Genomic DNA, 26,137 nt, shown 5'->3' with positions numbered 1-26,137 from the left:
TCCATGCCTGAGAAGAAAGCTGCCTGTAAGTTTTTGCAGAACTGTGATATCAGCATTTTCACTTCTCCTTCCTGCTCCCCACCGACCCCATCAATTCCTAGACACCATGTTTGAAACAGACCAAAGAGAGTACACCACACATCTTCCTCCAGGTTAAGAAAAAGTGAGTGAGTTTAATTTCTTCTCGTTTCATAGTCCTGGTTTCTGATCTTCCCTAACTTAGCAAGAGGGAGACAGCTCATGGCAACGAAGCCCCGAGATCAACTCCCTTCATCCATCCCTTCCATCCCTCAGTGTGCAGAACTGTAAATTCTCCCAAGGGAAAAAAAGGCTCTTTAGTGAATGTTTTCCTTCCAGGGCTCATTTGGTGGGGCGAGGGGTACCTCTTTCCTCCTTCCTCTAGCATCTGTGGAGCGCGTGCTGTATTGTCACAGCTCTGTGCTGCCTTCCTAACATACCTTGATTGCTCTGCCACTGAGCAGAGATGACTGCATTCCTGTGAAAGAATTGCCCATGATGGACCTGCCCAACCGAGTTTCCAGGGCTTAGACCCTTGGCTGTGAGTCACCGACCATGCCCCAGTCACTTCTCAGGCATTGACGACTGGCCCAGGGTCTTGGCTGTACTCTCTTTTCCAGTCTGGAATCCATAATGCTTAAGCTCTCCAGGGACCTGAGGTTCAGGAATGCTAAGCAGGGAGCAGGCCAATGCTTGGGTTGAATCTTTCTGAATAAACGTTCTACCCTTGACCTCGGCATTCCTCCTCACACCTGTTTCCAGCATCTGGCTCTGATTCTCTGACCCAGCCCAGCAGGTGCAGGACAGACACCGGTGGTCGCCCACTCAGTGGCCTCAAGTCTAGCCTTACCCTTCTCACCCACATTCCTTTAAGTCAAATGGCTTTCACTGTAGATGCTCAAGGCTTCTTTTGGATTGACCTAGAAAGACTGGCATTTAACATGCATGGTAACCAGATCCTTCCATCAGGTTGAATTTGTGATTGGCATTCATGGCAGCAGAGAGGAGGGCGAGGCCCAGGTGTGGGGCTGGACACAGTTTCCTCACTGCCCCCGGCACCTCCTTCCGTGCTGGGCATGTGGCGGACATGTCCACAACAGCCCGGCCCTCAGGGTGAGGCAGGGCCATTTCTAGGTAAAATGGTATCTGGCAGGGGTGGACCTGGAGCCATCAGCATCCATTAATGTCTCAGTTACAATTCAGTTTATCCAATCAGTTACTATCACTTGGATAAGCCTGAGGGAATGGAACGCAGGACAGTTACGTTGTAACGGATCAGAATCATGGGTGGTGTACACGACGCTCATTTGGGGAAGGGCTGAGGCTGGCACCTTACGGAGGCCCTGGGAAGCTTAGAGGCAGCCTGCAGGCACCGGTTACTCATCAGAATGACCTGGCACAGCTCACTCGTTTATTCCGGGCTCGCAAAAAAAATTCCTCTCATAAATGTGGCTACCCTGTCTTATGCCAGAGTGAATATCAGGAAAGCGTCTGTTTCGTTTTGTTCAGTCAGTGAATCAAGTGGGCCAAGCCGCATTTAGGTAAAGGGGGCTACTGGTGTCGCCCCCGAGCCCAAACAAGAGCATTTCCTCCAAAACGGCCCCCAGTTATATCCCCTGCGCTAAGTGTCCAGGGACACATTTGGTCTCAGTGAAACACCGAAGGCAGTTTCACGCTTTGATTGTCAAGAATATTGCCACAAGAAGCGTGTTGGCTTTTTTACAAAATTCATCCCATTTAGCATAAAAATCAAGCCAAAGACTCCACTGAGTATTATCCTCTCTTTTCTTTGACACCTTCCTACTAAAAACTAACCTTCTGTTAAGAGCAACAAGCTTGTGTGCCTTTACAGACCAAGAAGGTAAGATTAATGAAAAAGCAGGTGAGGTGAAAGAAAAAATGTTGATAGAAGCACAAATATAATACATGATATTGTTTGCTTTCCTCTTAACTTACTTTGAGCATAGCAACTGTACAAGCACAGTGATAAATGGCCGCTGAAAACAGCCTTGCAGCGGGGGAGGCAAAAGGGAGTGGTGAGCACTGTGGGAAACTCTGCGGGGGAGTGCATCCCAGCCCAACGGGACCGTGCCACTCAGCCCTTCCTGCAGGTTCTGGGTTGCTAAATTTCTGCTTTGCCAAGAGGACCTGCTAATCCAGATTTTAATGGGAAATCTCCTAATTAAAAATATTGTTTTAATTGTGGTTAAAAACACATAACATAAAAATGATCGTCTTAACCACCATTTTTAAGTGTTCAGTTCAGTAGCATTGAGTAAATTCCCACTATTATGCAACCAATCTCCAGAACTTTTTCATCTTGCAAAACTGAAACTCTATACCCATTAAGCAGTATCTTCCCATTGCCCCCTCCCCCTAACCCCTGGCAACCACCGTTCTACTTTCTGTTTCTATGAATTTGACGACTTTAGATACCTCATGTAAGTGGGATTGTACTGAATTTGTCTTTTAGTGACTGGCTTATTTCACTTAGCATAATGTCCTCAAGGTTCATCCGTGTTGTAGCATGTGTCAGAATTTCCTTCCTTTTTTCAGACGGAGTAATATCCCATTATATGCATATGCCACATTTTGTTTATCTATTTACCCACTGACGGATACTTGGGTTGCTTTCACCTATTGTGAATAGTGCCACTGTAAACATGGGTGTACAAATACCTGTGTGAGTTCCTATTTTCAATTCTTACTGAATTTCAGAATCATACAGTAGTTCTATGTTTAGTTTTTTGAGGAATCACTATTCTCTTTTACACTGGTTTACATTCCCACCAACAGTGCACAAGAGTTTCTATTTCTCCACACCCTTGCTCCTAATTTTTTAATGTTTGCAGCTAATTAAAGCCTTTTTCAAAATGCCATGCACAGTTCAGGCCAAGCAAACACTGGCCATAACCTGGAACTGTCCTGTACACAGAGAAAGATATCCACAAGCCTCTGGCAGAATTCATGCTACTTTATCCCCATCAGCAAGAAATGGTACTTGATGACGTAACAAGGATGATGCGTACACATCACTCAGCCCTGAGCAGAAGCACGTCTCACCACCCTGCTCTTCAGGGCAGGGAAAAGATAGCCTAGTACCATAATCTGACATTAATTTTTTTCCCTTTCAAATGGCATTTGATAGTAACAGGAAATAAATCAAAGGAAAATAAAAGATTTTGTGTTTCTGAGTGAGTCTGGTTCATGAATACCCAGAATTTCTGGTCAAGTTCACGTGAGAAAAATGGTCTTTCCTTTAAGCAAAGGTATATCATTCCCTTCGGCTAGTCTTCTGTGGATCTTGACTGAACTGGGTCTCCCAGTTGAGATGGAAAATTCTGCCTCCCTGTTCCATTTCCAGGTTTTATTTTATGACTAAAACTCACATTTCTCAACTTATCTGAAGCCCCATGCTGATAGAGCAGTGTTAAATGATGGTTGTTAAGTTTGTTCATTTGTTACCTGAGGAAAATGTGTAAAATATAGAAATAATATCAGACTAACAATCCTTTCTTCCCCTTGTCATACATCTCAGAATAAACTGGAATGCAGGGCAAACTCAAAAGCAGGTAGAGGAGATCAGTGCTTATCATTCTCTGTCCTTTGTTCAACTTCAATGAGACATCATTATTCCCAAGAAATAGCACTTCCTGTGATGAAGGAGAGCCAGCATTTGGAAAACTATTTAAGGGAATACATATATACATTTCTCTTGGGGAAGGCTGTAGGGAAAATGTCTGCTTATGATTGAATGGGCTGTGCTTATAGAGAGATTTCTAAATTTTTAACTCCTTCTCCCTTTATGAGAGAGCCATATATAAAGTCGGGCCACGTGGAGGTACACTGGACTGGGTGATGAGTAACCGTGATTACAGCATGCCAAAGGAACTAAACTTATACGTGACGCCCAGTTCTGGAAAGATGAGCATCACAAATACAACTGTCTTTCTTTACTGGGGCGTCTTGGCTGTTGTATATCGTTCCTCACAAACAGTCCCCAGGTGTTTCTGTGTGGCAGAGGAGCCTCTTTGCTAATATGAGAAGAAAATGAAGGAAGGAAGGGAGGGAGGGAGGGAGGGAGGAAGGAAGGAAGGAAGGGAGGGAAGGAGGGAGGGAGGGAGGAAAAGGAAAGGAAGGAAGGGAGGAAAAGGAAAAGAGGGAGGGAGGAAGGAAGGAAGGGAGGGAGGAAGGAAGGAAGGAAGGAAGGGTGGAAGGAAGGAAGGAAAAGGAAAGGAGGGAAGGAAGGAAAAGGAAAGGAGGGAGAGAGGGAGGGAGGAAGGGAGGAAGGAAGGAAGGGAGGAAGGGAGGAAAAGGAAAGGAGGGAGGGAGGAAACGGACATTTATGAAGCAGTTAATATAAGTGAGTTGTGTGCAAAGTGCTTTAGGTGCATTACTTTATTTATTCAGCCCTTACAACAACCTTGTGAGATAGGGTGTCATCTCTATTTCACAAAAGAGAAAACTAAGGCTCAGAGAGGTTAAGTGACTTGCCCGAGTCATACAGCTAATAAGTTGTTAGTCTGGGATTCAAAACCAGGCTAAGCCTCTTTGCATAAAACTTCCTTGCTGAGATGGTTCGGGGCGGGGTGGTCCTCAAGTTCACATAAATAAGACCAAGGAGACGGTATAATCACCTATAGATACTCAGGATAATCTCCGCTCTTAGCCCCCTGCTCTGGCACCGGCCTTTCTGCTCTGAAAGATAGCATTGGTCCATATTGTTTGGCATCTAATAACTGACTAAAAACATGAGAGTGTAAAAGTAGCAAACCCAAGCTATCTAATACCAAGTTTTGAAGGCTGTAGGGTATTAACAGCTAAAACATTGAAAATGGAAGATAGATTTTAATCTCGAGTATAAAAAAAAACGCACTAAAATATATACAGATTCCAAAAGCAGCCCCAAATGGCTTGCAAGCCACCAGCAGTGTCACAAAGATTCTATTCCTCTGCAGAAAATACCTTACCCAACTCTAGTTTCACCCTTCAGATATTTCAGAACAACTGTCATGGAAGTTTCCTCTAGATTAGAAATTGCCTTCAAGGAAAAGAGGCTACAAAATGAAGCCTGATGGTCTGTTCATCTAGGCAGAATTCACTCTTCACTCACACAGAATGGCTAGAGAAAAGTACTTTACGCATTAATGATATGCCTAGATCACCTGGGTTTTTTTAGGATTCGTGAGAGTAAGGTGACTATGATGGAAAAGAGAAGAGTTCAGCATGCATACATAGGCACAGGGTTCTGTCAGGATGATGTTTATTCCATATCAACTTCAAGGACATTGAGGTGGCTAACCCCTTACCCACAGAATCTAATAACAGCCTTTTAAAAAAAGCCCGGTCACACTCGATGTCTCAACTATTCCTTTATAGAAATCTACCTGCTTTAGTTTTATTCTACTGTGGCTAATATGATTCCATGGCCCTTCTTAACTTTCTATCAGGGAACAACATGGCAGGGGGAAGGATAATCCTAAAGCCATAAGGACTTGGGAAAATTTTAGTGAGCTTGAAACATCAGCACCCGGTATATACTTAGGGTAAAATCTGGTAAAGTGCAGGACAAGCACTCATTTTTCTCTTGAAACTAGTTTGAGTGGCAACAAAACAACATAGTTATCAAAGTTCTGCTTTGCCTGTGCCAGGTATTGTCCATTCATACAGCAGCTTCATAACATCACCCAGGGATTCTGGGTTGAATGCATGTGCCTACCTCATTGCTTTGGCATCAGTGGCATTCTAATCCCATGTGATAACTTTACCAGTGAAGTCGTCAGAATGTTAGTCTGTGCTTGGTAGTTCTCTGAGGAAGTTCTCTGTTTGTCATGGTACCTTCAATGTAAGCAGTCTGAATTTTTATTTCAAGTCGCATTTCAGCAAGACTTCTTTATGATTGTCCCTCCCTCATTCCACTGAGTGATTATTTTTTAAATTCAAGGCATCATAAGTAAATTTCACTTATGAGATTAGATAGATCAATGACTTCAAAATCATAACTTGTATCTGTCTGGTATCTATAAAAGATATCTCTTTAGAAATGTCTATGTAATTAGATTTTATTGCCTGGAGAAAAAAGTCCTTTTATTCATGATTTGCTCACAACTAAGCTTGCAGTTTTGAAAAAATTACATATATATATATATATATTTTTTTTTTTCTTCATATGCTGGTAGAAATTCTTACTTTAGCAGTGGAGAGATTATAATATGTCATGTGATGTAGTGAAGTCATTTAAATCAGGATTTTATTTATTTTGCAGACTTTTCTAAACCCAAATTCCTACTAGTTTTAATGTTATTTTCATCTCAGTAAATCATGTACAAGTGGACTTTAAAAAAAAGTAGAATAGCCTGTACTGTTTCCCAAGGGGCATGCATTCCTGTTGCCCCTTTTTAGATCATGAGTGTGAATCCCTTCCATGGCTCTTGGCCATAGCCAAGATAACCTGAGCTTGCTCTCCATTCCTAATAATAATTATGTCCTATATAATTATTATTATCCTTTCCCCTCAATAGAAAAGTGACTGGACCAACTCAAAAAGGACTGGCCTCTTTTTCCTCTGATGCAGATTTTCTTCTGTTGCAGACTGGATTTGAGGACCCTCCCCTCCAGGGACAGGCTGCAGCTTCAGGGAGTGGGAATGGAGCTGATTCTGAGCCAGCTCGCCATGTCTTCTCCTTTTCCTGGTTGAACTCCCTGAACGAATGATGTTCATTCCAACTGCTGCACCTCTGTCTGCCTGGCTGAGATTCACACAGGCAGCAGGGAACCTAGATGAAACTAATATTATGCAGATGATGAAAGGGACCTCTGAACGGGATTTCTACCAAAAATACCCTTTAATTCCAGATGACTTAGCTAACACATTGAGGGAAAACAATGCTTTGAGAAAACAGTTGCAGAAAGCATTGGGAAAAAAGGAACTTGATCTTACGCAAATCTTTTATTGTGTGGGAAACATTATGAAGGGTTTGTAGGTGTGGTATGTGTGTGTGTGTGTTTCAGTAACAAGTGGCAGGTGTTGAAAAATGTGGGCACTACACTCTCGTCTCTAATAGGCACTGTCTTTTGTTATGATATCATAGTAGCTCTTATTCTCTTTCCTCTTTAACAATGCAGGTGGTCAGTGAAATTCAGTGTTAATTCAGAAGTGACTGATTTATCAATATATGGACAAAAGGTAAATCATTGACCAAAGATATGAGATGCTTCACAAAGCTTTCCTCATTTCCACCATAGATGTCGCTGAATGGATATCCAGAAATGTTCTTTGACTCTGGTGACACTTTCATAGTCCAGAAGGCTAAAGGCCAAGGACATTTCTTGTGACATTTTTCTAATCTTAGTTTTAGATATGCAGATATCAGGCACTTTAACTAAAAAAGACTTTTCAACAGGAACTGGCTATTTTCTTATGTATCCACTGAGGCACCAATCTGCTGAACTGTAGAATAACTGCATGTATTTAAATATATATATATATACACACACAATACACATTATACATGTACAAATATATATATATATGTATTTAAATCATGCTTTATTTGTTCCACCATAATTTTGCCTCCTTCGAAACATAAGTTTTAACTTTACTCTGTATGAACTCTTAAATAAATGCTGTTTTTAACAACTTAGTCTCACAATGATTTATTATGTTTCATATCATCTTACTAATCCACTAATCAAGTGAAGTTAAAGGGTCTTACGGGAAGAAGTATCCTCATCCATCCAGATTAATTCTGAAGTATTAAACATTCGATTGAATTTTTAAAGTTATAACTAAGCTACCAAAGGCGAGTGCATTGTAAAACTAATTAGGTGTGCTGTTTGATTTTAGAAGTGCATAGAGATAGTTTGTATTCCTAAGAATTAAAGCGATTAGGGTTGGCATAGACATACATGAGGTATTTGTGAAGTTATTCAAGTCAAAATGTGCTTTATAAAAAAAATGTTCCCAAGGGCCATTTTACAGCAACTACATTTAGTTCTTTTAAGTGGAGAGGATACTAAGTTTCTCCTACTAGAAGACAGCAGTGGAAAATAGCTTAGAAAAAAGATAATTAATGGTACCAAAGTAATCGTTTGATAAAGTAAGCCTTTCTCATGGAAAAACAATGCAGCATTTTGGCCCCTAATTGGAGGAAAGCCCCCCCACAGCCCTTGTCCTCTTTTCCTTTCCTCCTTCCCCACTGTCCCCAATTATTTCACATCTTATAGGTAGTCAGGGTTAGATGTTATTTCCATTATGAATCAATCTTCTATTTATAGAATTACCAAGCCTTAGAACTGGAAACAACTTTCCAAATTATTTAACTCAACCTCAGAGGAGTAATCTGGGGTGCAGAGATGAGTCTAAGGTGGTTGCAGTGTAAGCCACTGACATAGGTTTGTGTTTTTAGTAGAAAATTAAATGCAAGGGGTTTGGTTTTCTCTTGTGCTGAAGTCAATTTGGAGGAAGTAAGGAGCTCAGAGTATATTCCCCTGTGAGCACTGAAGAGGAAAAATAAAGTCATGATTACCTTTGCAGCTTTTATTAGAAATATAAATATTCAACATTCTCTTACACAACCAAATTGACCAAGGATTGGAAAGCTGTTTTATTACTGAAACGTTTACAAGGAAAAGTTGGTTCAAAGAGCTTACAGATTTTGACTCACCCACCCAAGAGAATGACATTCTTTCTGGCTCAAATCACAACCAAATCAATTGGGTGACTTCTGTCTGCTTCTTCAAAACATTTCCTCCTGGGTCTATACTCGCTTTAAAACACTGTTAAAGACACCTGGAAATAGAAACTATAAGTACACGGTACAGATTACAGGATGTTGCGTTGCTGCGCGTGAATACATTTGTGCATGCTCACTAAGGAGTATGGGCGCTCTCGCTGTACATCCTCTGCGTCTCAAGCTATATAAAAATAAACAAATGGTATCAGAGCAATGCCGTGGTACAGAATACTGCATTATTTTTTATTTTTACTTTTTGTGTTAAATGCAGAATCTTTCTGGCCAAACGCACCGTTTCATTTCCCAATAATCTCCATCAGTTTCCTGTTGCTGTGAGCTTGCTGCGCTAACTGCTCAGCCCTGGCCATTTCCAAGACTTCTCGGAGGAGGTGGAAGGTGAGATCCAGGGAGATGGGAGGTTCCTCGGCTCGCCTCTCCCTCTCCGGTGCCTCCTGGCGGCCGCCGAGGGCGTTCTCGGCGCCGCGTTCCACCGGACTCGCAGGGCTGTCGAGCGGGCGCCGGGGCAGCGGCAGCTGCTGCAGCAACGCGCGGAAAAAGTTGGCGGCCACCTCGTCCGGCGAAAGGCGGCTGCCGCTGCTGCCGGCAGGAGGCGAGGAGGCGGGCGAGAGCGGAGCAGCGGGGCTCTTGTTGAGGCTACCCAGGCGGAGGAAGTACTCCTCCCCCAGGCGGAGCAGGACGGGCCGAGCCTGCGGCTGCTGAGGCTGCGACGAAGGCTGGAAGAAATCCAGGGGCTGGGGGCGCTGCGAGGCCTGCCGGGCCCCCGGGACGGGCCCCCGGCTAAGGAGGGCCCTGCACGGCGGCCAGGGCAGGAGAGCCACCAGCAGGACGCCCGCGGACACGAGCAGCGGCAGCCGCATGTTAGGGGCGCTACGTGCGGCACCGAGGTGGGCAGAGGGCGGAGCGAGAGACAGAAGGAGAGAGAGGGAGAGTTGATCAGAGTTGAGCTCAACTGGGAGGTGCACTCGGGGTAGGGGGGGCTTCCTACAGGACCACACCCACAGACCTGGCTCGGGGGCTTGGGCGGGCGCTGTCCGCGGTGCTGAAGCGCGCAAACTCGGACTTCCCGAGTTGGAGGGAGACCGAGACGGGGAGCAAGAAAAGGGACGCCTGCAGGGCTCGGCGCCAAAGCTCTGCCCCTCGTCAGGCCGGACTGACTCTTCTTACGAGACTCACGAAGGGACGGACGGTCCCTGAGTCCCCTTTGTAACGGTCCCCCAAACCAATCCCCCGAGCTCTAGAGAAGACCTCCAAATTTAAGATCTCACCTGTTCTACACATCTCCCCCCACCCCCCCCACCCCACCCCTTCCGGATGTTTCAGCGTTTTCCTCCCAATTGAGAACTGCTGCCTCCTCCTCCTCGTTCTCCATCCCTGCGCTTGCATCCTTCTCTCGGCGGCTGGGATGGATGGGGGGCTCATTTACGCAGCCAGCGAGGGATAACTGCCAGTTCGGGTAACGATGAGCAGCCGTCTAAGTTCGCTTTAGCCACATCCCAGCTACTCTCGGAATCTTGAGGCACAGCCGGTAAACACACACACACACACACACACACACACACACACACACACACACACACACACACACACACACACACACACACACACGCCTAGGGACAGCTGGCTGCGCGGCGCGCACCGTGGCAGCTCGGGCAGCGCAAAGTTGGAGGCGCGTTTCCGTCTAGGCGCTCCCTACCTTCCGAGGCGCTTCTGCAGGTGAGCGGAGCGCTGCGCCTCTCTGCAGAGGAACGTGTCCGGGGCTTTCTCAGGGGTTTTCTTCCTTTCTCCCTTCTTTCCCCACTCTCTTCTTCTTTCCCTCTTCTCTTTCTCTTCAGTCTCTCCACGGACTTGGGCTCCGAGTTTCTCCACTCCAGAGCCCGGAGTGGGATTTTATAGCGTCGACCCTCTTCAGAAACCACGCGGCATCTGCCTAATAAGCTGACGCTCTCTTGACAGCTCGATTGCGTGCTGCCTCTGCTCCTGCATAAATCACAGGGCCCTGCCGGGGAACGAGGGGCAGAATTTTTGCTCTCTCAACACTGAATCTCACATCCAATTATATCAACAGATATTTATCGCCTCCTTGGTGACGTCAACGAGCCCTAAAATGGAAGGGCTTCTTATGACTTGTCCATTGACAAAAATTCTTGAATGAGATTTCCCAAGTGTGAAAACATACTGACCTCTTACTAGGAAAGGCCAAACTGAAGGTCAGGAAAGAGACAGTGACTGAGAGGGGAGAGGAAGGGAAAGAGTGAAGGAAGGGAGGTCTATCAACACACGGTCTTGTGGGAAAAGCAGTAACCAGTTATAGGGGGTGACTCTGGATCCTCCCCTCCCCTCTCCCACCTAACTTCTCTGACCAGCTGTGTCAGGCAACACCTCAGTATTGGAAAATATCCCTTTGCTAGAGACAAAGTGTCCCATTACCTTTCTGCCTGGATAAGAATGAAGAACAAGGAGATGGGAGTGCAGAGACGTCCAGCTTTTAAGCCTCTAACTGCTTTTTCCTCCCAAGAACAGATGAAGGAATTATGAGTCTGCAGAGGCAAGACCAATAAGTCTCTTGAAACACTGCCCAAGTTTTTAAAATGATGCAAGAGCTACTCCCATGATGAAGAGGCACAAACCAGGTTGTCAGGAAAGATTTTAAGTTCTCCCAGAAACTCACTGTTCCTCCTCTCAGAATCTGAAATTAATTTTGGACTTTTCTGTTTCTAAATTAGAGAAAGTACCAGTGAAAGGTGAGTGAGTTAAACTATCTTTATCTAGTTTACTCAATGCAAGCCCAATGACAGAAGCATTCATTCTAACTTCCTATTCTATACTGGGAAAGGCTTAAACTGCTTGATTACAGGGCTGAATTTGTCAGTTACATGTTTTCATTGATGAATATTGAGCCTGTAAAAGATAACCTCATTCATTTCAGTTCCAAATACTATTAATATCCATGATAGTATCCACATCAGGAGCACCCAGGTTGTTGTTGTTTTAATTATTTCTTTTTCCAAATTCAAATGTGCTGCATGGGAGACTGGTAAATAAATAAATGCTCTCTGGCAGTACCACAGAATGGAATGCCTATAAAACCACACTCAAATTTCAAAATAAATCGATACTATCATATAGGTGGGAGGCAGTTACCTCTAATTCTGCAATTCAAAATTCAATTCCAAACTCTGGTGTCTATGATTCAATTCAGCTTCTATATAACCATCAGAGCTGTTTATCAGAAATTTCCTTTTCCTCATTCCTGGTTACCTCTGCTACTTCCTTTGTAGCTAGCATGACAAATGATGCAATGCTTATTTCAGCTCCTATTTTTGCGTCTATAATAATCCACAACTGCTCTTAGAAACAAAAGGAAGGTAGAAAGAGAAATTCTGGCAGTTTCCAGAGAAGTCAGCCCATAGTTGGATCATTGCACTATGGAATGTACTTTTGACATAAGAGAACAGAGAAAGAAATGTGTCTTCTGGGGAAGATGTGAGTTGTTAATAGAAGATCATAATTATGAAACTGGTTGAGATTTTAGAGGAAAACTGTGTTTTATGTTAGTAAGAAAAGAACCCTCTTCTGTCCCCATTGGCATATCTCAGCTTGGATATCAATCAACCTGGAGGTGGAAGTAGATTTGACAGGGGAAGTTGAGGTTAACGGACACAGAAGAAGAACTAGGAAAGGGATAAGACCATGGGTTTACCTGGGGAGACCTGGGAGGTCCCTCCAGAGAAGATACAACTTATTCTAGGCTTTGACTAACCCCAAACCTTTTCAGATCTCTCTCCTCTTGGGCCACATGGAGGATGTTGATTTAGTATAGCTCCCTCGTCACTGCTGAATCCTTGCTGTGAGATTTTCCTAGAGTAGGCAGTTGGTTGGGCAAAGTGACTCTGACTAGGGGTGAGGAACAAAAGGCCTAGATCTCAGGGGAGGAGCAACTGTGCAGAGTAGCCCCTACTCGCCACAATTTAGCCAAAAGTTAGATCTCATCAAATCACTGAGTATTCACATTAGAAATGACTGGAAGAGATCATTTAGTTTTAATGAGAACCAGAGAGGTTAAGTGACTTACCTGAAGTCTCTCAGCTAGTTAGTGATAAAAGTCAGAATTAGAATCCAGTTCTTTTGACTACCAGCTGTAGTATTTCCATAATATAACAATACCCTTTGACCTGCCTTTTCCAGCAGAGACACAGAAACAAATTGAAGTGAGAAGATGAATTTAGGTAAAGCAACATGTTCACACACCCATCCTGAGTTACCTTTTCTCCGACTTTCGTATATTGATAAGTCTCCTAAGGCATGAGAGCACAGAGATTCTCTGTGCATGCTGATGCCCTAGCACCTGATCTCTGTGCACACACTGCAATTTACCTGTCAGCTGAATCTTGTCATTATAACATGAGGTTTTTAAATGCATTGCCAACTTAAGTTGCATTAATTTGATTTTCCACCTTAGTTTACTTTGGAAAAAAGAGATCTTTTGATAAAGTATAGAGTTATGTGGTTCTCAAAATAATGATACAAATGTGTGATTGAAGAAATAACATATTGCAAGAGGACTTATAGGTACAGCAAACTAAATACCCAAGTCTGTAAAAATTACCACTGACAGATTCAATCTTACATGTAGGAATAACTTCTTGAAAGGAGTCACTGGAGAACCAATTTAAATGCTTTTACAACCTAAAAACACAATCCAAGAAATACGGGCACAAAACAGGGATTATTTCATGCTTTCAACCGTATTTTTCAATAAGAACATAATACAGGGTCTAGTTAAATTTAAAAAGATGGCACAGCAGTCCAATGAATAAAGAAATATTAGAAATAATAGGTACCTGCTGGGCATATTCCTGCCATCTGCATCTCCCTGACTTTTGAGGAGATCCCAGCATATGCTTCTACTAGCAAAGTTCATGGCAAATGAAGGCATAATCCAGGTTTGCTAACTGAAACATTTGTTGAAATGAATCTACCATCTCCAATGACAGCCTTTAACAGTGCCGAGGGTGGATAGGTGATTTGACAATTGTTTGTAACTTCCATAGGTAGGGCTAGGGAGAGGACCTCAAACAGCACAAGTATCTAACTGCTTCACTAGTAACAGTAACTTTTATCAATCTCTTCTGATTATCAAAGCCATTCATCCTCCTTACAGAAAACTTAGAAAAATTGGAAAAGTATAAAGAAGAATACAAAATTCCTTACATTCCAGAATATAATCTCCATTAATATTTTGCTGTTTCCCTTGAGAATTTTTCCTGAGCTCACATATTTTATGTAATTGGGATAAGACTGTGTTCCTAATTTCTGCCTAACAACAACCCCTCCTCCTCCCCCTCCTCTTAACTTAAAAGTAATTGGTCGGAGGAATCTTTCCCAGATTCCTAGATTAGGTTTGGGACCTGTGCTCCATGTTCTCCTAATATCATGAATGTCCTCCATCATAAAGCTCACGTTTTGGGCTTCCCTGGTGGCGCAGTGGTTGAGAATCTGCCTGCCAGTGCAGGGAACACGGGTTCGAGCCCTGGTCTGGGAAGATCCCACATACCGCAGAGCAACTAGGCCCATGTGCCGCAACTACTGAGCCTGCGCATCTGGAGTCTGTGCTCCGCAACAAGAGAGGCCACGACAGTGAGAGGCCCGCGCACCGCGATGAAGAGTGGCCCCCGCTTGCCGCAACTAGAGAAAGCCCTCGCACAGAAACGAAGACCCAACACAGCCAAAAAAAAAAAAAAAAAAAGTTGTAGAACCATTAAAATCCCTTATTAAAAAAAAAAAAAAGCTCACATTTTTACATCCTTACTGGTACAATATGTATCTTCCTTGCTGGACTGTCAACTGTGTGGCAGAGACTTGATTTTCTTTATAAACTGCCATTTTTGTTACCCCAGCCCCTAGCACAGTGCTAAAACATGGTAGATACCCAATAAACCTTTTGAATGGATGAACTGTAGACAATGAATGGAGTATTTGTTAAAATCTACAAACCTATCATATAGAAATTACTAGATAACATTTTATAACTAAAAATTTATAATCTACTTTTTTCCACTTAAAATAATACCTCGGGCTTCCCTGGTGGTGCAGTGGTTGAGAGTCTGCCTGCTAATGCAGGGGACACGGGTTCGAGCCCTGGTCTGGGAAGATCCCACATGCCGCGGAGCAACTAGGCCCGTGAGCCACAACTGCTGAGCCTGCGCGTCTGGAGCCTGTGCTCCACAACAGGAGAGGCCACGATACTGAGAGGCCCGCGCACCGCAGTGAAGAGTGGCCCCCGCTTGCCGCAGCTAGAGGAAGCCCTCCCACAGAAACGAAGACCCAACACAGCCAAAATAAAATAAAATAAAATAAATAATTAAAGGTGCTAATAATTTAAAAAAAAATACCTCAAACATTTTCCTATATCTAAATGACATCTGTTTTATTGACTGCATGGCATTCCATCAAAAGGTACCACTTTCTATTCATTCTTCATTGTTGATCACTATCCTAATGACCTGCTTTTTAATTTTTCTTCTACATCTTACCCTTGCACCTTTAAGTAATACATTCATAGAATCATTTCCTGATCCTTCCTATATAAACAATATCTCTTAACTCTCTGGATTGTAAAATGAGAATGTTAGTATCCTTTCAGCTTTTCAAACACCCTCCTGCACCTTGATATCCCAGGATCTCTCAACTGTACTTTTAGATTGTCAGTGTTAATACTTACATAGCTATAGTTAAAGCACTTTGTGTGTTGACTATAGATTGATCTAAAAGTTAAAAATCAATGTAGTTTGTAATTATTGACTATGTAAAAAGTGTTCACTGCAGAACAAAGTCATAGACTCTGATATATTTCCTTTCTTGTTTTTGTTTTTCTACAATTACCAATTACCTTTTTTATATTCCCAGTTTGGTTTTTCCCAGAATTACTGTCTTACTTTTCTTCCCAATTTCTTTCAGATTTCAATTATGACAAGCAATCTATCAAGCCCTTCCCCTATTTTTAAGACCCCTCTACTTGAGTACTCTAATCTGCTGCTTTCAGACTGGTCTGGTGCACAGCTGTCTTCCTGGGACTTCTCTTTTTTGTTTATTGATTGAATTCACTATCCAGAGTCATATGATTTATTCCTTCTTGATTTCTGCATTTATTTTGCTAGAGCACAACCACAGAGATAACTTTCTAAGAAAAGATGTATGGCAGGTAAATTTTCTGAGTTCTTGAATTGCTTTTTTTTTTTTTTTGTACAAAAATGTTTATAGCTGCTTTATTCATCATGGTCTCAAATTGAAACACTTCCAATTGGTGGTATCATACAATGGAATATTCCTCAGCAATAAAAAATAGTGCAAGTTCTTGAATTTCTGAAAAGGGTTTTATTTAACCAAGATAATTGAGTGATACTTCAGCAAGGTATGCAATTCCAGGTTGAACATAATCTTCCTCCAGAACTTTGAAAGTATTGTTCCCTTGTGTTTTATCATTGAGGGTTGCTGATAAAAAAATTCAATGTCATTCTGATTCTCATTTCTTTTCTTTTTTTAAAACAAGAACAGAATGTATTGGCTTATATAGCTGGGACGTTCAGGAATGTATCTAGCTACGGACATGGCTGGACCAAGCTACTAATGTTATTTAGTTAGGATTGTCTTTTCCCATCTCTCCACTTCTCTCCTCATCCTTCTTTTATTATTATTACCATTATTATTATCATTATTATTGTTTCAGGTGTACAACATAACTCAATATCTATATACGCTATAAGTGACCATCCCCAAAAGTCTAGTTACCACCCCTCACCGTACAGTTGACTTCCTTTACTCCTTTTGCCCACCCGCAAGCCCCCTTCCACTCTGATAGCCACCAATCTGTTCTCTATATCTGTGAGTTCTGTTTTATTTTGTTTGTTCATTTGTTTATTCACATTCCACATGAGTGAAATTATATGATGTTTGTCTTTTTCCTTCTCACTTATTTCACTTAGCATAATACCCTCAAAGACCATCTACATTGTCACAAATGGCAAGATTTCATTCTTCTTTATGGCTGAGTAGTATTCAGGGTGTGTGTGTGTGTGTGTGTGTGTATGTGTGTGTGTGTGTGTGTGTATATACCACATCTTCTTTATCCATTTATCCATCAGTAGATACTTACATTGTTTCCGTATCTTGGCTATTGTAAATAATGTTACAATAAACATAGAAGTGCATATATCTTTTTAAATTAGCATTTTTGTTTTCTTTGGGTAAATACCTAGAAGTATAGTAGCTGAATCATATGGTAGTCCTATTCTTAATTTTTTGAGAAATCTCCATATTGCTTTCCATAGTGGCTGCACCAATTTACAATCTCACCAACCATGTATGAGGGTTCCCTTTTCTCCACATCCTTTCCACCACTTGTTATTTCTTGACTTTTTGATAATAGCCATTTTAACAGGTATGACGTGATATCTCATTATGGTCTTGATTTGTATTTCTCTACTAATTAGTGATGTTGAGCATCTTTTCATGTATCTGTTGGCCATCTGTAATGGGTTCTTTGGAAGAATGTCTATTCAGATTTTCTGTCCATTGTAAAATTGGGTTGTTATTTTGTTGTTGAGTTGTATGAGTTCTTTATATATTTTGGATATTAACCCATTATCAGATATATGACTTGCAAATATCTTCTCCCATTCAATAGGTGGTCTCTTTGTTTGGATGATGGTTTCCATTGTTGTATAGAAACTTTTTAGTTTGATGTAGTCCCATTTGTTTATTTTTGCTCTTGTTTCCCTTGCCTTTGGAGTTAGATCCACAAAAACACTGCTAAGACCAGCATCTCAATAAGATTACTGCCTAAGTTTTCTGCTGGGAATTCTATGGTTTCAGGTCTTACATTCAACTCTTTAATCCATTCTGAGTTAATTTTTGTATATGGTTTAAGACAGTGGTCTAGTTTCATTCCTTTGCTTGTGGCTGTCCAGTTTTCCCAACACCATTTATTGAAGAGATTCTCCTTTCTCCATTGTAAGTTTTTGGAACCTTTGTCATAAATTAATTGTCCATATATGTGTGGGTTTGTTTCTGGGCTCTCTATTATGTTCCATTGGTGTATGAGTCTGTTTTTGTGCCAGTACCATACTGTTTAGATTACTGTAGCTTTGCCACTATAGTTTGAAATCAGGGAGAATGATACCTCAGCTTTGTTCTTCTCTCTCAAGATTGTTTCAGCTAGTCAGAATCTTCCATGATTCCATATAAATTTTAGAATCATTTGTAAAATATGTCATTGGAATTTTGAAAGGGGTTGTATTAAATATGTAGATGGCTTTGGGTAGTATGGGCATTTTAATAATTCTTCCAATCCACAAGCATGGAATATCTTTCCATCTATTTGTGTCTTCCTCAATTTCTTTCATCAGTGTCTTATAGTTTTCAAGGTACAGGTATTTCACCTCCTTGCTTAAATTTATTCTAATGTATTTTATTCGTTTTGATGCAATTGTCATGGGATTGTTTTCTTAATTTCTTTTTCTGATAGTTTGTTAGTAGTATATAGAGACACCACAGAATTCTACATATTGATTTTGAATCCTGCAACTTCATTTATTAGTTTTAACAGTTTTTTTTGGTGGGGTCTTTAGAGTTTTCTATATATAGTTACATGTCATCTGCAAAAAGTGACAGTGTTACTTCTTCCTTTCCAATTTGGATGCCTTTTATTTCTTTTTCTTGCCTAGTTGCTGTGGCTAGGACTTTCAATACTATGTTGAATAAATGTGGCAAGTGTGGGCATCCTTGTCTTTTTCCTGATCTTAGAGGAAAAGCTTTCAGCTTTCACTCTTGAGTGTAATGTTAGCTCTGGGTTTGTCATACACAGCCTTTATTGTGTTCAGGCACATTCCCTCTTTACCCACTCCGTTGAAAGTTTTTATCATATATGAATTTTGAATTTTATCAATGGTTTCTCTGCATCTTTTGAGAGGATTATATGACTTTTATTTTTCAATTCACAGATGTGCTGTATCACATTGATTGATTTGTGAATGTTCAACCATCCTTTCATCCCAGGAATAAATCCCACTTGATCCTGGTGTATGATCCTTTTAATGCATTGTTGAATTTGTTTTGCTAATATTTTGTTGAGGATGTTTGTATCTATGCTCATCAGGGATACTGGCCTGTACTTTTCTTTTCTTTTTTTTAGTGTCCTTGTCTGGTTTTGGTATCAGGGTGATGCTGCCCTAATAAAATGAGTTTGGAATGCTGGTCTCATAAAATGTGTTTGGAAGCGTTCCTTCCGCTTCAATTTTTTCAGAAGTTTGAGATGGAGAGGTACTTCATCTTCTTTGAATGTTTTGTAGAATTCACCAGTGAAGTGTCTGGTTCTGGACTTTTGCTTGTTAGGAGTTTTTTTGATTGCTGATCTAGTCCTCTTAGTAGTAATTGATCTATTCAGGTTTTCCATTTCTTAATGATTTAGTCTAGGTAGATTGTATGTTTTTAGGAATTTGTCCACTTCTTCTAGGTTATCCAATTTGTTCATGTATATTTGTAGTACTCTCTTATGATCCTTTGTATTTCTGTGGTGTCAGTCATAATTACTCCTCCTTCACTTATGATTTTATTTATGTGAGCCCTCTTTTTTTCTTGGTTAGTCTAGCTAAAGGATTATTGATTTTGTTTACCATCTCAAAGAAGCAGCTCTTAGTTTCATTGATCTTTTCTGTTGTCTTTTTAGTCTCTATTTCATTTACTTCCACTCTGATCTTTATCATTTCCTTCTTTCCTTCTACTAACTTTAGGCTTTGTTGCTCTCCTTTTTCTAGTTCCTTTAGGTGTAAAGTTAGATTGCTTTTTCTTGTTTCTTGAGGTAGGCCTGTATTGCTATGAATTTCCCTTAGAACCACTTGTGTTGCATCCCATAGATTTGGTATGTCGTATTTCTGTGGGATTTTTTAAAAAATTCTCCTTTGATTTCTTTGATGACCCATTGGTTATTCAGTAGTATGTTGTTTAATCTTCACTTTTTTGGGTGGCTTTTCCATTTCTCTTCTTGTGTTTTCTAATTTCATACCATTGTGGTTAGAAAAGATGCTTGATATGATTTCAATCTTCTTGAATTTATTGAAACTTGTTTTGTGGCCTAACATGTGATCTATCCTGGGGAATATTCCATGTGCACTTGAAAAAATGTGTATTCTGCTGCTTTCGGATTGAGTGTTCTGTATATATCTATTAAGTCCATCTGATCTAATGTGTCATTTAAGGCTGATGTTTATTTTCTGTCTGTATGATCTATCCATTGCCATAAGTGGGGTGTTAAAAGTCCCATACTATTATTGTATTTCTTTCAATTTTTTCCTTTAGGTTTATTAATATTTGCTTTATATATTTTGATGTACCTATGTTGGGTACATATATATTTATAAATGTTATATCTTCTTCCTGGATTCACCACTTTATCACAATGTAGTACCCTTTTCTTTTATTTCAGTCTTCTTTTTTTAAAGTCTGTTTTGTCTGATATGATTATAGCTACACCAGCTTTCTTTTCATTTCCAATTGCATGGAATATCTGTTTTCAATTCCTTCACATTCAGTCTGTGTGTGTCCTTACTTCTGAAGTGAGTGTCTTGTAGGCAGCATATAGATGAGTTTTGTTTTTTTAATCCATTCAGTCACTCTGTGTATTTTGATTGGTGAATTTAGTGCATTTACATTTAAAATAATCATTTTAAAGTAAGTATGTACTTACTGCCATTTTGTTCATTGTTTTCTGGCTTTTTAAAAAAAATTCCTCTCTGTTCCTTTCTTATTCTCTTTCTTTCTGTCCTTGTGGTTTTCTGGATTTCTTTAGTGTTATGTTTATGTTCCTTTCTCATTTTCTTTTGTGTGTTTACTATAAGTTTTTTCTTTGTGGTTACTGTGAGGTTCACATACAACATCTTATGTATATAGTAGTCTCTTTTAACTTGATAGCAAACTAACTTTCAACACATTCCAAAGCTTTACACTTTTACACCCTCCCATGTTTTATATTTTTAATGACACATTTTACATCATTTTATTTTATGCTTCCCTTAACTAATTATTGTAATTTTAGTTAATTTGACTACTTTTGTCTTTTAACATTCACACTTGCTTTTTAAGCAATTGATCCACTACTTCTACTATTTATCTACCTTTTCCACTGAAATTTTTACTTTCATATTTTTAAAATGATTAATTAGTGCCTTTTTTTAGATTAGAGAAGTCCCTTTAACATTTCTTATAGAGCCAATTTAGTGGTAATGACATCCTTTTGCTTATCTGTAAAAATCTTAATCTCTCCTTCAATTCTGAATGAATTCTCTACCTTGCCAGGTAGAGAATTCTTGGTTGGAATTTTTTTCCTTTCAGCACTTTATATATGTCATGCCACTCCCTTCTGGCCTGTAAACTTCCTGCTGAAAAATTTGCTGATAGCCTTATGGGGTTTTGTATGTAATGAGTTGTTTTTCTCTTGCTGCTTTTAAGATTCTCTCTTTATCTTTAACTTTTACCACCTTAATTATAATGTGTCTTGGTGTGACTCTCATTGAGTTCATTTTATTTGGAATTCTCTGGGCTTTCTGGACCTGGATGTCTGATTCCTTCCCCAGATGAGGAAAGTTTTCAGCCATTATTTATTCAAATAATTTTTCTGGCCTTTTCTCTCTCTCTCTCTCTTGTCCTTCAGGGATCCCTATAATGTGACTGTTATTTCACTTGATGTTGTCCTAGAGGCCCTTAAGGTATATTCACTTAAAAATTTTTTTTTCTAATTTTGCTGCTCTGTCTGAGTGATTTCCATTGCTTGCTCTTCCAGCTCGCTGCTTCATACTTCTACTTCATCCAGTCTTCTCTTGAACCCTCTCAAGTGTATTTTTCAGTTCACTTATAACTTCTGTTTGGTACTTTCTTATATTTTCTATCTCTTTATTGAAGTTCTCACTGTGTTCATCCATTCTTCTCCTGAGGTGAGCAGTTTTATGACCATGACTTTGAACTCTTTATGTGGTAGGTTGCTTATATCCACCTCATTAAGGTCTTTTTCTAGGGATTTATCTTGTTGTTTGGCTTGGAATATATACCCCTGTCTCATTTTGCCTGACTCTTTCTGTTTGTCTATATGTATTAGGTGTAACAGCTACCTCTTCCAGCCTTGAAGGAGTGGTCTTGTCTAGGAGATGATCAGTGGGGCCCAGAATCACAAAATCTCCTGGAGCCAGGTGCTTCAAGGAGTGTCCCTTGTGTGGGCTGCACTTGCCCACCAGCTGTGGTGGGGCTGCAGCTGCTGTGCAGGGAAGGCAGGGCACAGTGTCCTCACCCAGCTTGGTTGTGGTACAGCTGCTGCCCTCACAATCCCGACTCTTGCATCATCTCTATGATGATTTCCTACATTTTCTCTGTTTTTTTTCTTTCTGGGACTTATATTATAAGATGTTCCTCCTCCATTGGCCTTCTATGTTTATTATTTTCTCTCCTTTTCAGGACACTTTGTTTTGTCTTCTATGTTCTGGAAGGGCTCTTAAATATCCTCTAGCTCTTCAATTAGTTTTATTTTACAACCATGTATTCAACTTACAGGCTTTTAATTTTTTTTCTCTATCCTTTATTCATAGTTCCTATATTTGCTTTGTGGTGTAATATTTTCTGTAATTTCTTTAAGAATATTAACTATAGACAACTAACTGCTGAACAATCATCGACAGGAAGACACTGGAACTCACTAAAAAAGATACCCCACATCCAAAGACAAAGGAGAAGCCACAAAGAGACAGTAGGAGGGGCACAATCACAATAAAATCAAATCCCATAAATGCTGGGTGGGTGACTCACAAACTGGAGAACACTTATACCACAGAAGCCCACCCACTAGAGTAAAGGTTCTGAGCCTCCTGTCAGGCTTCCCATCCTGGGGGTCCGGCAACAGGAGGAGGAACTGCTAGAGAATCAAACTTTGAAGGCTGGTGGGATTTGACTGCAGGACTTCGACAGGACTGGGGGAAACAGAGACTCCACTCTTGGAGGGCACACACAAAGTAGTGTGCGCATTGGACCCAGGGGAAGGAGTGGTGACCCCATAGGACACTGAACCAGACCTACATGCTAGTGTTGGAGGGTCTCCTGCAGAGGCGGGGGGTGGCTGTGGCTCACCGTGGGGACAAGGACACTGGCAGCAGAAGTTCTGGGAAGTATTCCTTGGCATGAGCCCTCCCAGAGTCCGCCATTAGCCCCACCAAAGAGCCCGGGTAGGCTCCAGTGTTGGGTCCCCTCAGGCCAAACAACCAACAGGGAGGGAACTCAGCCCCACCCATCAGCAGACAAGCAGATTAAAGTTTTACTGAGCTTTGCCCACCACAGCAACACCCAGCTCTACCCACCACCAGTCCCTACCATCAGGAAACTTGCACAAGCCTTTTAGCCTCAACCACCAGAGGGCAGACAGCAGAAGTAAGAAGAACTACAATCCTGCAGCCTGTGGAAAAAAAGCACATTCACAGAAAGATAGACAAGATGAAAAGAGCTATGTACCAGATGAAGGAACAAGATAAAACCCCAGAAAAACAACTAAATGAAGTGGAGATAGGCAACATTCCAGAAAAAGAATTCAGAATAATGATAGTGAAGATGATCCAGGACCTCGGAAAAAGAATGGAGGCAAAGATCAAGAAGATACAAGAAATGTTTAACAAAGACCTAGAAGAATTAAAGAACAAACAAACAGAGATGAACAATACAATAACTGAAATGAAAAATACACTAGAAGGAATCAATAGCAGAATAACTGAGGCAGAAGAACGGACAAGTGACCTGGACGACAGAATGGTGGAATTCACTGCTGTGGGACAGAATAAAGAAAAAAGGAAGAAAAGAAATGAAGACAGCCTAAGAGACCTCTGGGACAATATTAAACACAACAACATTCGCATTATAGGGGTCCCAGAAGGAGAAGAGAGAGAGAAAGGACCCGAGAAAATATCTGAAGAGATTATAGTCGAAAACTTCCCTAACATGGGAAAGGAAATAGCCACCCAAGTCCAGGAAGCACAAAGAGTCCCAGGTAGGATAAACCCAAGGAGAAACATGCCAAGACACATAGTAATCAAATTGACAAAATTAAAGACAAAGAAAAATTATTGAAAGCAACAAGGGAAAAAAGGATAAATAACATATAAGGGAACTCCCATAAGGTTAACAGCTGATTTCTCAGCAGAAACTCTACAAGCCAGAAGGGAGTGGCATGACATATTTAAAGTGAAAAAAGGGAAGACCTTACAACCAAGATTACTCTACCCGGCAAGGATCTCATTCAGATTTGATGGAGAAATCAAAAGCTTTACAAACGAACAAAAGCTAAGAGAGTTCAGCACCACCAAACCAGCTCTACAACAAATGCTAAAGGAATTTCTCTAAGTGGGAAACACAACAGAAGAAAAGGACCTACATAAACAAACCCAAAACAATTAAGAAAATGGTAATAGGAACAGACATAACGATAATTACCTTAAATGTGAATGGATTAAATGCTCCAACCAAAAGACACAAGCTCGCTGAATGGATACAAAAACAAGACCCATATATATGCTGTCTACAAGAGACCCACTTCAGACCTAGGGACACATACAGACAGAGAGTGAGGGGATGGAAAAAGATATTCCATGCAAATGGAAATCAGAAGAAAGCTGGAGTAGCAAAACTCATATCAGATAAAATAGACTTTAAAATAAAGAATGTTAAGAGACAAGGAAGGACAGTACATAATGATCAAGGGACCAATCCAAGAAGAAGATATAACAATTATAAATATATATGCACCCAACATAGGAGCACCTCAATACATAAGGCAACTGCTAACAGCTATAAAAGAGGAAATCGACAGTAACACAGTAATAGTAGGGGACTTTAACTACTCACTTACACCAATGGATAGATCATCCAAACAGAAAATTAATAAGGAAACACACGCTTTAAATGACACAATAGACAAGATAGATATAATTGATATTTATAGGACATCCAAAAACAGCAGATTACACTTTCTTCTCAAGTGCGCACAGAACATTCTCCAGGATAGATCACATCTTGGGTCACAAATCAAGCCTCAGTAAACGTAAGAAAATTGAAATCATATCAAGCATCTTTTCTGACCACTACGCTATGAGATTAGAAATCAATTACAGGGAAAAAAATGTAAAAAACACAAACACATGGAGGCTAAACAATACGTTACTAAATAACCAAGAGATCACTGCAGAAATCACAGAGGAAATCAAAAAATACCTAGAGACAAATGAGAATGAAAACACGACAATCCAAAACCTATGGGATGCAGCAAAAGCAGTTCTAAGAGGGAAGTTTATAGCTATACAAGCCTACCTCAAGAAACAAGAAAAATCTCAAATAAACAATCTAACTTTACACGTAAAGGAACTAGAGAAAGAAGAACAAACAAAACCCAAAGTTAGCAGAAGGAAAGAAATCATAAAGATCAGAGCAGAAATAAATGAAATAGAAACAAAGAAAACAATAGCACAGATCAATAAAACTAAAAGCTGGTTCTTTGAGAAGATAAACAAAATTGATAAACCATTAGCCAGACTCATCAAGAAAAAGAGGGAGAGGACTCAGATCAATAAAATTAGAAATGAAAAAAGGAGAAGTTACAACAGACACTGCAGAAATACAAAGCATCCTAAGAGACTACTACAAGCAACTCTATGCCAATAAAATGGACAACCTGGAAGAAATGGACAAATTCTTAGAAAGGTATAACCTTCCAAGACTGAACCAGGAAGAAATAGAAAATATGAACAGACCAATCACAAGTAATGAAATTGAAACAGTGACTAAAAATCTTCCAAGAAACAAAAGTCCAGGACCAGATGGCTTCACAGGTGAATTCTATCAAACATTTAGAGAAGAGCTAACACCCATCCTTCTCAAACTCTTCCAAAAAATTGCAGAGGAAGGAACAGTCACAAACTCATTCTACGTGGCCACCATCACCCTGATACCAAAACCAGACAAAGATACTAAAAAAGAAAATTACAGACCAATATCACTGATGAATATAGATGCAAAAATCCTCAACAAAATACTACCAAACAGAATCCAACAACACATTAAAAGGATCATACACCATGATCAAGTGGGATTTACCCCAGGGATGCAAGGATTCTTCAATATATGAAAATCAATCAATGTGATACACCATATCAACAAATTGAAGAATAAAAACCATATGATCATCTCAATAGATGCAGAAAAAGCTTCTGACAAAATTCAACACCAATTTATGATAACTCTCCAGAAAGTGGGCATAGAGGGAACCTACCTCAACATAATAAAGGCCA

General features: G+C 40.5%; 2 protein-coding genes and 1 long non-coding RNA gene across 8 annotated transcripts in view; 1 reads left to right on the top strand and 2 right to left on the bottom strand.

Annotated features, from left to right (window-relative positions):
* Nucleotides 1-7,108, top strand: part of TRIM55 (tripartite motif containing 55) — a 42,031-nt gene extending 34,923 nt beyond the window's left edge. For all 4 annotated transcript variants that reach the window (XM_082364828.1, XM_082364825.1, XM_082364824.1 and 1 more), the window contains one exon: nt 6,610-7,108. In XM_082364828.1, coding sequence (XP_082220954.1) covers nt 6,610-6,715 — 106 coding nt within the window. In that variant the 3' untranslated portion in view covers nt 6,716-7,108. The remainder of the gene's footprint in view (nt 1-6,609) is intronic.
* Nucleotides 1-26,137, bottom strand: part of LOC309615376 — a 515,886-nt gene that overhangs the window by 278,052 nt on the left and 211,697 nt on the right. The window lies entirely within an intron of this gene.
* CRH (corticotropin releasing hormone) overlaps nt 1-26,137 on the bottom strand; it is a 435,535-nt gene that overhangs the window by 230,136 nt on the left and 179,262 nt on the right. For 2 of the 3 annotated variants that reach the window (XM_082364867.1, XM_082364868.1), the window contains 2 exons: nt 10,468-10,770; nt 8,543-9,641 (listed from right to left, as the gene is read on the bottom strand). The exons of the other annotated variant lie outside the window; for it this stretch is intronic. In XM_082364867.1, coding sequence (XP_082220993.1) covers nt 9,050-9,631 — 582 coding nt within the window. In that variant the 5' untranslated portion in view covers nt 9,632-9,641; nt 10,468-10,770 and the 3' untranslated portion in view covers nt 8,543-9,049. Of the gene's footprint in view, nt 1-8,542; nt 9,642-10,467; nt 10,771-26,137 lie in introns of those variants that run through there. 3 annotated transcript variants of the gene reach the window in all.

The sequence above is a fragment of the Balaenoptera borealis genome, assembly GCF_965194805.1.
Source record: "Balaenoptera borealis genome assembly, chromosome: 17".
Taxonomy (NCBI): Eukaryota; Metazoa; Chordata; class Mammalia; order Artiodactyla; family Balaenopteridae; genus Balaenoptera; species Balaenoptera borealis.
This window is presented reverse-complemented; position numbering and strand designations above follow the sequence as displayed.